Source organism: Morone saxatilis, unplaced genomic scaffold, assembly GCF_004916995.1.
Source record: "Morone saxatilis isolate NCDOM2014 unplaced genomic scaffold, NCSU_SB_2.0 Contig20, whole genome shotgun sequence".
Lineage (NCBI taxonomy): Eukaryota > Metazoa > Chordata > Actinopteri > Moronidae > Morone > Morone saxatilis.
This window is the reverse complement of record NW_023339763.1, coordinates 11,214,380-11,230,834: the sequence shown is the minus strand read 5'-3', so window position 1 is coordinate 11,230,834 and position 16,455 is coordinate 11,214,380. Positions and strand designations below refer to the sequence as shown.

The window sequence follows — 16,455 nt, the reverse complement described above, 5'->3', positions numbered from 1 at the left end:
CCACAGCCGCCCCTGTGTGTGTGTGTGTGTGTGTGTGTGTTTGTGCGTAATAGAGAGAGTGAGAGAGAGAGAGTGGTGTGTGTAATTCTATTAATTTCCTTTTATTCAATCATATTTGTGAAGCTGTGACTGACTCTCTGAAACATTTGTCATATTACTGGAAAAAAAATTGTGCAATAATTCTAACTTTTAATTTTGTTTTCCTTATTCATTCGTAAAAAATGTGTGCGTTATTGTTTTTTTCAAATTGTCTCCTTGACATTCTGTGTGTTTGATCTTTGCATTCCTGCGTGATGTCTGTTGTCATTTCCTTGACTACACTGCTTGTTACACTACAGATCTTGTGGTGGTGTGAATAATGACTGTTGTCACTCAGGGGCAAAGGCAGAAATAATATGATGTTGTCATAACACTTTTAAACCTCTTAGAAGGGAGGTTGGGGTGGATGGTTGGGTCATCAAACCGTGTGACTTTGACACTGGAACCATTGTTTGCATCCTGTCTCCTTCCTCCGTTCAGCACTGGTTCATTTTAATAATTACTGCATTCATTATTTTACGCTAAAGTGGCTGTAATCAATATTTTTACATAAATAATGGCTTAAATGACTACTTGGATGTTAAATGGGTCACTTAAATAAACAAAAAGAGACTGAATGATTACCTGACTGTGCACTTTCTCCATAGCTGTGCAGAGTTTGAGCAGTTTGCTTATTGTTTTCATTTTCCAGCCCACAACTTAACTGTTTTTGGTGCTTCGCAATGCAGTGGGCAGTTGTTTTCAATGATACAGCTCTAAAAACCAATCTTACACTAACTGCTCGGCACCAAGCGGCTGACAGAGACAGTTAGTGACTCGCTGTTGAACATACTGAAGCATTTAACAGCTAAAGAGCCAGATATTTCCCTGAGGAGGTGGTGATAGAGGGCAAAAGCAGAGAAAAAGGAAAATGAATGACACGCCTCCAAATGAATGATAATGTTGGTCCTTAACTACTGGATGTGTAAATAAGCAACTGTTTGCACATGTTCACCATATCAGCTTAAAAGGTGATGATTAGTCTTGTGTTTACAACTTGTTCTAAGTGTCCAAAAATGTTAATTTAATGCAGGTTCAACCAAGCGGTTTTTATGCTGATATGACTAATTTCTAACCATAACAACAAGCACCAGATCAGGAAATGCTGATGTGTCCATTTGTTAGGCAGTGACAAGCAACCCACTCACTAAATTGTAACCATAAAAACTGCTTAATGACACAATGTTTCAATTGCATCGTCAGCCTCATACAATCCCAAAATGTAACAGTGAGCCGTCAGATGATATCAGCGAGACGGACTAATCCATGAGATGAAATTAATGATTAACAGATTTTAGCAGGTCTGTAGATGGTGCTGAAAGGTGCTTCCCTGGTGCTGATAACAGGCTTTCCCATTAACGGGAAGTGCTGCAGCCTCATCCTCAGGCAAACCAAGGTGAGGGTGATCTCCCGCCCTCCCTCCCTCCCTTCTTCTCCCCTCCTCTCCCCTCCTCTCCCCTCCTTCTCACTCTCTTTCCTTGTCTCTCTTGCATCTTTATATACTTATTGTATTTTACAAACCCAGAGGGACCTGGACGAATCCCTCCACACAGCACAATCACCACGAGCATTGCCAAGAGCATTTCCGACTCTCTCCTCCCACATAAAAGGCTTCCTTCTAACTTGAAATTGCAAGTAAATGCGCACAGCTCACGAGGCATCTATCTGTTCGTGCAGCACAATTACTCAAACCTCTGAGGACCTTCTTACAAAATACCATGGTCAATCTCTGGCTAATTACTTGTCAATCAGTTGCCACTATGAGCAGGGGGTGGGAGGAGGGGAGGCATTGCTTTGGGCTGGGGAGGCGGTGGTCGAATTTATCGACTTGATAAAGACAGCAGGGACAGGAAAGACTTTGCAAGTCTTTATTCAACATCTTTTCACAGGCGAGCGCTCCATTTTTCTGTGGCTCTCCACACTTCAGGGGTGGGAGAGGGTGTCATTTCAGCTGGCATACGGCATTTGTGCAAATCTTTACAGGAGAAACACAATCGAGAAGAGTAATAGCCTGCTGCACGTCGGAATTTAAATCACAATTTCCCCAAGACTAATCCTTTTCCTAACTTAAACGATGAATTTTACATGAAGTTCATCTCTCTCTGTGTCTCTCTCAGGCTGTGTGTCATTAATATTCTCGTCCCGACATGCTGCTCCTTCCTTCCTCTGTGTAATAAGTCTGTCTCAGATCTGCCTCCTATGTCTGATTTTGCTGTCAGTTGCATGAGAGTTGAAGTTCAGTCATAGCCCCAATCTGAGCCTGTAAATATCCCCTACGGCTGATAGCTAGACCTGAGCACCGTGCCACTGCTTCCCTTACTAAATAAAGTGAGAGTCAGAGGCAAGGGCTTGGGAATACGGTTGCGTGTGCGGCCTCCCAAAAACAAAGTGAGATGCATTTGTATGCAGGTCAACAGTAAAGAGTACATTTTCAATGGGATACGAATGAGCTGGTCCGTGATGTACAACAGTGCAATGCTTGTGTGTATGTGTGTTTGCGTTTGAGCATTCAGCCCTGCCTGTGTGTGGCTGTGTATTATGAAGTCAACCCCCCAGGACTGTACATGTTCTCACTGTGATTGATGAAACGCCTCAAAAGCAGAGAAAAGGATAGCGGCAATTCCAACACAGGGGTGATTAACTAGCCTTCTATCTCTGCTAACAGATGATCCTAGAAGAACCTTCAGCATCTCTCTGAAGTGGGATTAGGAGTTTTCAAATGCTGGCAGCAAATATCACGGATATTTTGTCCACATCAAACAATCCCATTGGTTAAGTTGCATCTGTGGCTGACAGGGCCTAGATAATGCTTCATCATAATATCTGGAGTCTAAGAGTCCAGATTCAATTTATATAATAGCTCTATAGGTCCAAACTACTTTACCCTTCTCATTGTCCTTGACAAACCAAACACAGACAGAGGCCAACAGGACTAATGAGGATGAGGCATTTCAGTCACTGTACCAGCTTCAGTGGACTAAAGCAAGTGTTTCAGTGAACAGGGTTGAGTCGAGTTGTGCCCAAGGGACACTGGATTAAAAGATTTATGGGACAAAGTACTTCATACCAAAGCTCATTCGAGCAAACTACAATAGGCCACATGTATAAACACAAACAAACAGCTTCAGTCAGAAACACACTCTCATGCTGTTGGTCCTCGATTGGTGAAAGGATTACTGTAGCTGTTTCTTTGTCACCAAAGCAACGCATGTCAGAAATATATGCTCTCAGTGCAGTGTAGAAGTCTTTGTTTTCTGCAGCTCGTCAAATAGCACATGTGAGATTACGTCATAGGATTGCCTCAAATCAGGACCCAAATGTAATCACATACAGCATACTTTAGGAGCCCTCAGCCTGCAGTCAGTCTGCATGAAAGTAAAACTCCCCTGTGTCAATTGAAGCCAATGTAAAGGAAAATCAGGTTGTTACTACTTGGGTTTTATTTAGCTCTGGCCATTGGTTATGATAAAGACAGAACAACAACTAATTTATGCTTTTCAATTTACTGACAAAACTGCACCTTGTGTACTGTACTTGACCCTCAAGTTGAGAACCACTGCTTTAAAGGACGAGTGTGTAGGAATCAGTCACATCCAGCCATGAAGTTGCAGACCGCAATTGACTGAACACTGCTTGTGTCTGTATTTGTCGACTTGGGAATGAGAACAGGCTGTAAAGTGTGTAGGAGAAAGTACGTGAAAGGCTTTGTCTAGAGCCAGTGTTTGGTTGGTCTGGTCTGAGCTACTGTAGAAACATGGTGGTTCAACATTGAAAGCATTTAAAAATCTAACCCTAATCTAACCAAAAACCAAAGGCCATATGAATGTAAAATTACATACTTGTGTTTTACAAACATTCAATACAGTGGTTTACATTCATAAATACATATCTAAACCAAACAAGAGCAGGTGCTGAGCCAAAAATGATTACATAAATAAACAGCTCGCGCACTGCAGGGCTCTGATTTAATTCACCAAGGTAACATTTCGAGCATCACCGCTGTTTATCAAACTGACAATGCACGACGCCATCTTATATACACATGATTCAGTCACATAATGAGTCAACATGAACTGAGTCTCTAATGTGGTAATATAACATGGTCAAAAGTACATGCACACATACACATTATATCCTAATAGAGCACACAGCTCCTTGATGTAGTTTGATGAAGTGTAGTGTTGCTCAAAACATCACCTTTACTTACAATCTCCCCACGCACAAAACAGGTCTTTGTGAGTTCTGGTGGCATCAATTTTCACAGTTGATTGTAAACTTGGATTAGGAGGAATATCAATATAGTGGTGTCCTAATTCAGGCCTGGACGTATATATATTGAATTTCTGAACTTCATTTTGAGTCCTGTGATTGATTTTATTTCCTAAGCACCATAATTGGAAACCAATGCATCCAGTCAAGCTCTGACAGAATGGCTAAATGGAAAAACTTATCCCTGGGAGAATTGGGGCATTGTAGTTGCACTGTTCCTCTAGTGAAACATTAATTGCCTAGTACCTCACACTTTACTCTGCAACCCACCCCACCTCCTGCCCTCTCTCTCTCTCTCTGTCTCTGTTGGCACACTCACCTCCCAGCTCCTCTGTGGAAATGCTGGTGAGCTGGAAGGCTTCGCTGCCCTCCGTCAGGGAGCTGCTCAGGTAGTTGTCTGGATAGAGCAGGCCCGCCCGCACATGGTGGAATGGCATCTTCTCCCTGCAGAGCAAAAACATACACACAGAGTCTGAATAAACCTAGCATGTGTTTGAGTGAGAAAACGAAAGGTAAGAACCATTTGTGTCAGTATGTGCATGTGTATTCAAGCCCCGACTACCAGCGCAGTCAGGAGCCCTTTTTAGAAACACAATCTCCTGTGGAGGGAACATTGTTCCTTCTACTCTGCTAATGCTCCTTTCTGGGAGAAACCGCTGTCTCCTTGTGACACAATCACAGTGACAAATTATGTAATCACATTATAATTCAATGGAGTCACAAAAAAAAACATTCCACTGTTATTGTTCTGATAAATACCAGAGTATAATCGGGATCTCTGTATTATCTAGTGATCATTCTCTCGCTGTCTTTCTCCTGCTTGCTCTTTGTTCAGTCTCCTTAGTCCACAGAGGAAAAGCACTAAAGTCTTGTCGCTCGCTAACATTTCTGCTAACTTCCCTAACCCCTCCTTAAATCCCCTGACTTCCTGTCCCACCATACAATCACCACTGCCACCCAACACCTCAGAGAGACCTCAAGGCATGACAGGGCATCAATCAACCACGGCCCATTGCTGTCGTGTGATCAGAGCGATTCTCTGATTTGATTCATGAGAGTTGCCCCCTCTGAGGGCTTTCCCATTGTAATATTTTGACACTTTGGCAATATGCTTCATGTAATACTGCTGCCAATAGTACACGCTGAACTGAACTGAGTCGATGTGAGTGCGAGAAAGAAGGATAGGGAGGGAGTCAGGGAGGAAAAGATAGTGATCCCGAGAGTATTCTGTGAGCGGGCTGCTGCCAGACAGAAGAGATAGAGATAGAAGTGGGGATGTCTTTTTCAGGGGAGACATGGTCAAAGTATAAACATCCGCTCTCCTCTCCTCTCCTCTCCTCTCCTCTCCTCTCCACACTGTTATTTGAGACTTAAACTCTTTGTGGATCTTGGAATCAGAGCCAAGGGAGGGAAAGGACACAGACTGAGTGTAAAGACAAAGACAGTGTAAAAGGTTAAGAGCCGTGGGATAGGTGCAAGTCTGCTCTGGTGATCTGTAGAGGACACCGGGTGTGAAAATGGCTGTGTGTACGCGTGCATGAGAGCTAGACAGCAAACAGTGTGTGTGTGTGTGTGTGTGTGTTTACAGAAAGGTGTGTATGTGCACATAGTTTGTGAGCTCTGAGGCAATGTAGTCTTCAGTCCATCTGCTCCTGGTTCTACTCTTGTCCCACCGGCACATTAAAAGTACTTGACATGTAACTGTTCTGCAGACATAGGTTTCGGCCAACAAGATAAAAACACACGCTAAGGTTTCATTGTTGGATCATTATCCACTTACTACCTGCCATTCTCAGAGAGCAGCATAAAGAATAAACTCTTATTATTTTTATATTTGTGTTATATCTGTGTTATATGTAACTTTTGAAGGAGGAAATAACACATTTTCCTCTTACAAATGAGAAATTGAATTTATAAACAGTAAAACACTGCTATAGACATCCTTGGTCTGGTATGACCAGTAGCTCGTTGGTAGCTAATGTTAGCTGTTGCTGTGAAAGTCAGTTTGCTAACTTTATGACTCTTCTAGACTCAAACACTGCATGTTATAATTTTTCCGTAATTATCAGTTCTGGTCACACTGGCCACTGTTTAATAAAAGGTTACATAGTGTTGCTTTAAGTTGCCAAGTGAAGCATGAAAATATCAATGATATATTGCCACATTAACTCTGCAAGTTAATTAATTTTAAGATTTAGTTAAACGAATAAATAAGATAATCACTAAGGAGATTGGCCGTCCCTCCACTACATTTTTACCTCGTGTGGCATCAGGTTTGTTTTATTATATGAAACGGCACAAGAAGCCTTTTAATTCAGTTTCTCAAAATGGCAGATAAAACAACTGAAATGTTGAGTGAAAAAAATCACATCACACACGTTCATTCTGAAATGATGGACACAAACCTTTGACAGAAGAAACAAGGAAGCTTTTTTCAGGAAGCAACACGTTTATATGAAGTGTATGACTACTAATATGTATTACCAAGTGAGAGGGGTAGAGACAACCTTGGCTGCTTTTTCAAAGATAATTACACCTCTGCATCACATTTTGAGTACCACCAGCACTGCATATACTTGAATAAACATGTGCTTTATGGTGCTACATTTGTGTGTTGGCATGTATATGCAAATACAGCAGATTGGTACATGCATATTGTTAATTTATGTGCACATGTATACAAAAGGTTTTTTTTGGAGTGTATTTTGCATCCATGTGCATGTTTAAATTCCTCTGGGTGCATTATAGCATGCATGTCTGTTAGAAACACGTATATGTTCTCCGTGGTGGGTACAGTTGAGCAGAGAAGAAGGATTTATATTTCCATCATGATACACAGTTTGTCACGTGTATCAGTGATTTGTGGTGCACTTACAAGTGAATATATCTAATCTATCTACTCAAGACAGGATGAAAAGTCACAATGAAGAATTATGAACATTTAATGGCTGTTCAATAAATGAAAAACCCTAAAGTCTTCAACTCCCCAAATTAAACAGGACCCAGCAATTATTTAATCAGTGGACAAATTAATAAGACATATGATATGAAATTAATATGAGAATGTATTTCAACAGTCCATCTGCTCTCACAATTGTTCCCCTGACAGAAACACCCACTCATACATGGCAAAAACCAGCAGACGCACATACACATACATCAAACTCAGTCACACGCTGATTCTTTCTCATTTTTTTCTACCTCTTTCTCACTCGCTCCTGATTTTTCTCCCATATATTTTTAGATTGTGGTTTTTCTACTCGTGAAAACACAGACTGTTGTCACAGAGACGGACATGAGAGCTGACAAGGACAAGCTTTAGCAGCAAACCTCCATCTGATAAGTCTCATTGCCTGGCAGAAGAGAGCAGGAAGAGGAAGGACAGACAGACAGGTGAGAGAGAGAGAGAGAGACAGGAAGAGGGGGGGAAGGGGGATGAAAGGAGCAAATGAAAGCAGGCTGACTGACAGTGTTTGAACTATGGGGTCACCTGCGCCCCAGGGAGCCCAGTTTCAAGTCTGCAGTGTGGTGATCAGAACGAATTTAAGCTCAGACGGGAGGGAAGAGCCTGAGATGAAGGGAAAGCAGCAACTGAGATTGAACCAAAAAGCTGGGAATGGGGAGAAAGGAGAATCATGTTTTTTTCTCACCTCCCTCTGTCCCCATGGAGAGAAATGCATTAGCAGAATGGCAGAAAAGAGCTGGGAGGTCACAACAGTATTTTTCCCAACAACACATGCACAAGGCTGCCATCACAAGCAGGCAGCCCTGACAAGACAACAGAATAAAGCCTTATCAAGCCCAGATCAAAAGAAAAACAGCTTGTTACATGCTGCAGCCACCAATTAACCATCAAAACATTCAAAACAGTGTGATTCAACTTCATCCAGGGACTCTCTGATGTGTGTGAGATTTGTGAGCTGGCCAGACAAACTTCCAAGATAAATCAACAAATTATTCTCTTTTTACTTCAAGCCACTAAAACCTCTCCATGTCTTCTTCCATTTTTTGAGATAAGGCACCTGCCTCCTGCCAAAACTATTAAGGGACCACTATTGATGAATTGAAGCTCCGGTGTTGGATAAACTGCAACTCTGCGATCTGTCAGATAGACTACAAAGCCAAACAAAATGGACAGCAGACCAATTGTAGCATCAGAGAAGGACAAGTTACCTCAACAGGCTACCAGCAATAAAATGGCTTCTTATTAGATTTACAGTTAAACCAATAATAAAAAATGATGAATGGAATTCAAATAACTTGCTGTCTTTGCTTTTCTGTCTCTGCTCAATGTCACATTGTCTGTGTCCTACTGAAGTCACCTTGGGCAAAGATAGGCAGCCTCCACACAGCTGTGATCTCTGCTGTCTCTCTCTTACCCATCAAGGCTGTACTCTAAAATCGTTTCCTCAACAGAGGCGCTGGATGGACTGCCCATCTTGTCGCCTAAAGCCGCCTCTCCCGGGGGTCAACTTGGGTCATCCAACACGCTCTATCTGACCCCACCACCAGCTGCTGCGCCAACTGAATAGCTCTGGCGCCTCACCACCAGCACGGCCAGAGGAGATGTGGACGTATGTGCCCTTGATCTTCTGTCAGATGGTCTGATGAAACAGCGCTTGTTGGCTGTTAAAAGAGCCCCACCGACGGGAGTTGGACACCAGTGGTCTGCCACACTGCGCGCATCTGCAGGGGAAGAGAGCAGCTGGACTCACACCGCCTGATGTTTCAAAGCCTGTGCTACATGTCACCCTCATTGCACAGAGAATGGGGTGCCTGAAAATTAAAAAAAACAAAAAAACATGCGCGCTACCCGCCAAAAATGCTCGCACCCACACCGCCCAACACCACGCACATACTATAACACCTTCCGTACCATCCACAGGCGGGTCTCCTCCAGGGTATCAGATGATGAATGTGTGTGAGGCAGGTGACAGATTTGGCCATCACGCTTTATGACTGTGGAGTTTTAGAGCATCTGGCAATGAGGATGAATACAACTGGGCTTTAGACTGCAGCCAGTCCTCATTTATCAGAACCAATATGTGAGCCGCTCCAGCTGAATGAACAGAAGCCACAAAGCATGATGTATACTGTCTGATGGAGTGCTTTACATCCCGCTGCGTGTTGAGACAATTATACTGTAATTACACTTATAGCGCGCGTGCAATGGACCTATAATCACCTAATCACACCGATCAAGCCCACGCAGCGCGCACCAACGCGCGCGACGCACACAAACAGCTGGGGAAAGATTTTGAGGAGCAGTTGAAATAGTCGGATACTGAATGCAAATAGACACAGACACAATTCTCTTGTCAGCCATTAAGGCGCCACAGCTCATCTAGACTGTCAACACATACACAGAAGTCTATTTACACGCGCGCACACGCTCGCGCAGAGGCGCGCTGCGCGCATTCACACAGATTACAACAGGTGCAGTCGCCTGCGCGGTTCCTGCGGCCATCAGCGGCACCGACGCATGGGCGGTCGGTCGCGGTAATCACCTTTATCACCTTTAACACACCAACCCAGAGGTGACACACTAATTAACCGCCGGGGTTTAGCCAACCTACCTGCCTGTGAAACGACTGGTCCCCCCGGTGTCAGATTTCCCCCCGCTCGGTTAGAGCACCGTTGGCGGAGACGCTGAGGGTGTTTTGAATTGCCAAGATGTGTTTAGTGTGTTTGCATCCGTCCTGCACTGTTGAGGAGTCCGTCCGACAGCCAAAGATGGACTCATTCAGTCTGAGTGTGGGACCAGCCTCGGGGATTCACCAGTGTGTCATGTGCTCCACACTTTTTAGATAGTTAGCCTATTTAAAAAAAAAAAAAGAAAAATCCCCCCAAAAAATCAACTGGTTTTGGTGAGGAGGAGGAGGAGGAGGAGGAGAAGGATGATGGTGCTGGGAGATTTTATCCGTTTTTAGCTGAAGCCCAGACACACATGAATGGCCTCCCATCCGTTTTCTACATCTCACTTCTCATCGCCATATCTTGAAATTTTGGGATGAAGCAGTTGGTAGGTAGAGTGCCAAATCTTGCGTCCTATCAGCTCGCCCAGACGGACGCCACCCAGCCGCCCACGGGTCTGGGTCTAAGAACCGGTGCTGCTGTTGTTGCTGTTGCTGCTGTTGCTGCTGCTGCTGATGCCGGTCGCCTCTTATACAATGATAAATCACGATTTAAAATTCAATCTACTCTGTCGAGTCAACACGGCGGAGTGGACAGGATGATGTCTTTGAGCGCAGATCGTTCAAACAGTGAACAAACGGTGCATTTATCTCGGCTACTCCCGATGACAGAGTTAACCCATTTATCGGTCCAGTCCGGTAAGGGAGGCGCCACATGGGGGGGCCACGGCAGCAGAGGTGCGACTGTGTATAGGTGAGCGGGGAATATGCGACGCCGTGGCGCTCAGTGGGAGCTAGCTGCCCTCCTCAGCAGGTGTGTGTGCGTGTGTGTGTGAGAGAGAGAGTCAGACACAGAGAGAGAGAGCGAGAGAGAGAGGGGGACAGAGGAAAGAGGGAGTAGGGGGGGAGTCAAAGAGAGAGCGGGGGGTGTAAGGTCCGAGCAATTAAGGTTTCAATGGATGAGTGAAGCTACAACATCTCCCATGGGGACGGTGTGTGTGTGTGTGTGTGTGTTTTCATTTAGCCATTCTTCACAGCTTTAAGAGTCATTGATGACCAATTATGGTGCTTAGGAAATGACATCAGCCGCAGTACTTAAATGATGCAGTGTGTCTGATCTCCCCCTCCTCTTTCCTCCCCACCACCCATCTTAAATCTTCATCTTCTTCATCTTCTTCTTCGGGGCAGGCAAGGCACCTTCCTCCAGCCAAACTTCTCTTTTTTGTGCCACTGTTACTCCCCTCCTGTCTGTGTTTTTCGCTCTGTGCCTCTGATTAGAATACCCCACCACTATCACATTTACACCCCCCATACTAATTATGTAATAGGCTGTGTGAAGTTTCTGTTTTCCTCCGCCAGCAGCTCAATTGCAGTCTCAGCCTTGAGGTGGAAAACTGTGTCTCCCGCGCTGCTGCGCTGTTATAATTAAAAGTGGTTACAGGAACTTACTTAACCACCCAATCTACCCCCCTCCTGCTGATTGCGATGGGTTAATACATTAAGACTGCGCCCCCGGGGGGTTTAACAGTGCGAAGAGCTACTAGACTGCTGTTTTGTCACTGGGACTCGAGGCATCAGTGGAAAGTAAATACAGGTCACGAAAGCTTTAACAGCACCGTGGGCATATCGAATGAACCTGCAAGGTTTTAACTGATTTTCTCAGGCCAAATCTGAGATGCAGAGTTATTGAATTTAACTGACTCAGAGAAATCACCAAGGGGTGGCAGTTGGCTCTGAACACGTGCTGGTTTGTGGGGCTGATTTATTTATTTATTTCTGTTTTTGGCGCTGTCCGTAGTGCTGAAGGGCTTTCTTGAACAGAGGCGGGACAAATGAAGGTGGAGTGATGCGCCTCAGTCAGCCCCACCAGTTTAAATTAGATTTTAGCACAAGGATTGTCTTCAGAGATAGAATAAAATCCATACGTTTAATTTGATAAATATAAAAAAGGTCACTTAGGATAATCCCTTACTTCATAACAGTATTATAATACTCAAACCCCCAAGTAACACTTTTAAATGGCCTAAATCATGTACAGTGGGTGCCAGATTAAAGGAAAAAACAATATAAAGTGTGACAATATCAGATGGAGGAGTTTAAATCACACAGAACAACCAGAAACTCAAGGATGACACAGTCCAGTCCAAGACTTATTTCCATGATGGTCCTTGTTCTAAGGTGACTATGTGACATTATAACATCAATAAAAACACTCAAAGGTCCAGCTCATTGAGTCCTAAAGTGTAAAAAGGTATCTTTATTTTCTTATCTTTATGTGTAGACTTGTAGCCAGATTGAACAAATATCTAATATCTTGACCTAGAGCTTTGCGTAATTGTGTAATATGTATATTTTTAGAAACTCATAGCTGTTATTGCATCTGGGTACCCACCACTGGGTATTTTCTGTACTCTTTTCCAGCATCTGACAGTTTTCTTAGTCTGTTCCTGCTCCTTGGCCAGGTCTCTCTTGACATTTACCTGAATAGCGGCAATGATTAGTTGATTAATTCATTAGCCAACAGAAATTCATTATTAGTCACTTTTTATTGTATTTAATTTTATTTGACCTTTATTTTACCAGGAATATTCCCATTGAGATTCAAAATCTCTTTTATAAGGAAGTCCTGGCTGAGAAAACAGCATGAAGTTTCAAATAAAAAAACAAACAACAGACTTAAAACAAAACAGTAAAACATTCAAAGAAGCTGGACCAAAAAAATAACATAAAGAAAACAAAGAAAAGATTTAAAACAGTTAAATTACATCAAAAAATGATTTATCAGTATTCAGTAACAGGGCATGTGCACTCAAATAGTACTTAATCCTGTAATCTGATATGCTTATAAAATAATCTAGTTTAATGTCACTCTGTAGCTCACACCAAGATAAGGGTGCAAAAGCTTGCACTGTTGGTCAGACAAAACAAGACGTTTTGTGATATCATCTTGTGCTCTAGGACACTGTAATGGGCATTTTTCACCGTTTTAAGACGTTTTATGGTTGCCTAGATGCCGATCTTCAAATCTGGCATGGCCACTGAATTGACTGATTCTTAGATGGAAATGGAGTGTAGTGAGTTGGCAGTTCTGTTTGATACCAGACAAGTGTTATAGACCAAATGATTAATATATAGAGAATATAATTAACAGATTAATTAAGAATAAAAATAATCATTAGCTGCAGCCCTACCTGGTAACTACCTGGTTAAATTAAATCAAAATTTAAAATGGGGAAAACATTAAATAATTTATCCTGAAGGGGGCTATATTAAGAAATAAGCAGCCACTACTAGCCTCCAAAACAGCTCCACTGCTCCTTAAATCTATATTTGAATACAAGTCTCTTAGCTCTGCTGGAAGGATGAACATATATTCCCTAATTTTATTTGATTGTTTTTATTTTTAATTTGAATCCATCCAGTAACCTGCATACCATTATTTCCTTTAATTTGACATCCATCAATACATTTAAAGGGCAGACTTTGATAAAAAACTATAAGGTTTTACTGGCTGCCGTCCTTGTTCTCTAATATTACTGGAATCCATCTGCTGTCCTAAACGGGCACAGCTGTGCGGCGGGTGTCTGGCCAGTTGATAATCTAAAATCTCATGGTGAGTTGAGCACAATTTTCTCAGGTTTTGAGAAATCCAATTTATTGCTTATTTTTAAAGATGGAGGGCCAAGGTACACTATTATGCTGCCAACATTTGTTCATTCATTCACAAGAAAAAACACTCTGTCATAATAACAAAATGTCAGCGGCTCCTCTTTGTGTTTCCTTCAATAAAAACCTCTCCACCGTGTCAAAGAACTTGACTTGTTTTCAGCACCCTGATTCACTGTGTTGCAGTTCCCTGCTGACTGACTGACTAATACACTTCACCCGGAGTCTAACATAGATTGTACATTCACAGCTGGGTTCTGCCAAGTGACCTGAGAGGATAGACAATTGGCAAAACCTCAGGCTACACAAATATAAAGAGAGGAGTCATGAGGGGAAGTCTGAACCATCAAATAGAGCCACAGGGACACACTAACATGGACTCTGACCTCACAACAAATCAATACAGGGAGTCATGTAGGCAATCAGAAGTGGCTGTGCTATTTTTTCCTGCAATGTTTGCTCTGTCAGACCATTCATTGCTCACTAATAGAGATATGATATTATCCTGCCTCCTGAGCTTCAATCACTACATTAAATGAGACCATGACTAAAACATAGCCTGAAGTGACAGACTTAACATTTTTTAAATTAGATTGTTGACAGTGGAGGGTGCCAAGAAACTACACGCAATAAAAGGTATTAAAAAGGCTGACTTTGAATTTTGGAGCAGTTATGATAGTCTGATGGTCACCAGGAGGTCATATTTATTGAACAAATAAGTAAAACAACTGTATTAAATGGTCTACGTTAAAAAAGAAAAAAAAAATATGCCGTAGCAGATCTGTAAGTGGAATGGCCCAGAGTGAATTTATAGATTGAAAGTGTCTCTGTTGAGGTCACACTACAGCAGTCTTCTGAACAAGAACATTAGCATTTCAAAGTTTATATTCAGAAATGGCCATTTTTTCCCTCCATGCAGTGAAAGGTGACGATAATGTGCTGTTTTAATAGCTTCTCCCAGAGTGGTGTATTTATCAAAATGAAAGGATTATCTTGAAGGGCAGCGGAGTTTGTGATTTCAGTTGAGTCTAGCGATGATAAAACTTGAACTTGGAGACAATTGGAAACGAACGGTAACTTTCTGACTTTATATTACGGTGTATAGACACAGTCCTCTATGTACACTTGTAGTACTTTAAATACTTTTTTTAAAGTTATTTTTTTGGCCTTTTCTTGATAGAGACAGCTGAAGATCGACAGGAAGGGTGGGGTAGAGAGAAAGGGGATGACACGCAGCAAAGGGCCGCAGGTATGTGGGTATATGGGTTGCTGGCTCTACCGACTGAGCTAACCGTGCGCCCCTTTAAACACTTCTTATATAAATTCCGTCTACTTTGTAAAGTTGCAACTGGCAAAGGAGCGGTTCCTTGATCCTGTATCTTGCTACCTCATGAAGTGGAAACCTGGCAGCCCTGGGAACATGAGAAAGCAGATTATGGTTTCAGATCACAACCCTGCTGTATAATACATTCAACATCTCTCCAAATCCAACCTCATTTTCATTAGCATTTAGATATTGTCATCATCTATTCCACTCCACATCCCTGCCACGCTTATTCCTAGTCCTGTAGCACGTTGACCTTCCATGGAGAAAAAACAGGATCCTGTCAGCCGGAGTTTTGCGCCGTAGGTATCATTGAAAATTACATTTAAAATCCTTATGCAGGTTAATTCACATTCACCTATGTACCCAGGATTGTGAACAGGAGGAGATACTGAAACAATCAGCAGACAAGAGTGCATTTGTGTGCTTATGTGTCCGCGTACATGAATAAGTAAATGATTGAGACAAGAGACAAAGTGGGAGCCAGAGACAGATATCAAAAGAAATCTGTGTTAAACAGGTGAATGATGGAACTGGACCAGACAAGACAGATCAGATAAATAATTCAATTGGTGACATCCCAACTCAAAAGTCATCCAGCCAAACAATAAGCTTGGGTATCCTGTGCACTTAAAAACTCAAACTGTTCCTCACAAATGAAATGAATAAGTGGCCTGTAACATATACAAACCATACCGTAAAGAGCTGGGGGAAAACAGTTCCCTCCATGAAGGTTATGTCTGCAACACCACATGAATAATGCAAAGGTTTTTTGGTTTAACATCCAGACCTTTGGAGGAAAGAGTGTGTGCAGACACATGCATGTGACAGAGAGAGAACGAAGGGTGGAAAGTGGTTTCTTGCAGATGGGACATAAAAACATTCCAGAAGGTAATGAACATTGAACAAACAAGACATTTAAATGGGACTGTCGTTATGTTGTGGAAAATTTGGGCTGAGGAAAAAATTTAAATGTAGTTTTTGCATCGATTTTCCTGCGGCACTAAGGCTAAGGCTAGAGGCATCCTGTCCATGGTTGGTTAATTAAAGCACTACTTATTCCAAAAATACATTAAATGTGCTGTAACTGCTATGTTACCTAAAGTTGTGAAGGGTGTAAAAAGTGAGACCTTTTTGTAACACCAAAGCAAGAGCAAGATAGTCAAAAAGATTCAGAATAAATTCAGAATTATACTGTACTTGCAGAAAAGAAAAACTAAATACATTTCTTAAAGCTATAAATGTTTAATGTGTTCTGTGTTTTTGTATGCCTCAGATGTGATGATCTAAGGTAACTAAAATGTGACCAAAGTACGTTACTGAGGAGGTTTATATTATAACTTTAATAAAGTACCTACTTTGTAAGACTGTGCAGTTTTTAAAAGAGGTAACTTGCCCAAACCTTATTCACTTATTCTTATTTAGTCTGTGGGATATTTGGGCAGAACCATCACCCATCACACCACCATCCACACACACACACAC

The 16,455-nt window shown here is 42.3% G+C and overlaps 1 protein-coding gene across 1 annotated transcript in view; it reads right to left on the bottom strand.

The window, feature by feature from the left end:
- The window catches only part of caln2 (calneuron 2), a 24,636-nt gene extending 19,852 nt beyond the window's left edge, over nt 1-4,784 (bottom strand). The window contains exon 1 of the mRNA XM_035666977.1: nt 4,667-4,784. Within this exon, the coding sequence (XP_035522870.1) occupies nt 4,667-4,784 (118 nt within the window). The remainder of the gene's footprint in view (nt 1-4,666) is intronic.
- Nucleotides 4,785-16,455: the final 11,671 nt, after the last annotated feature.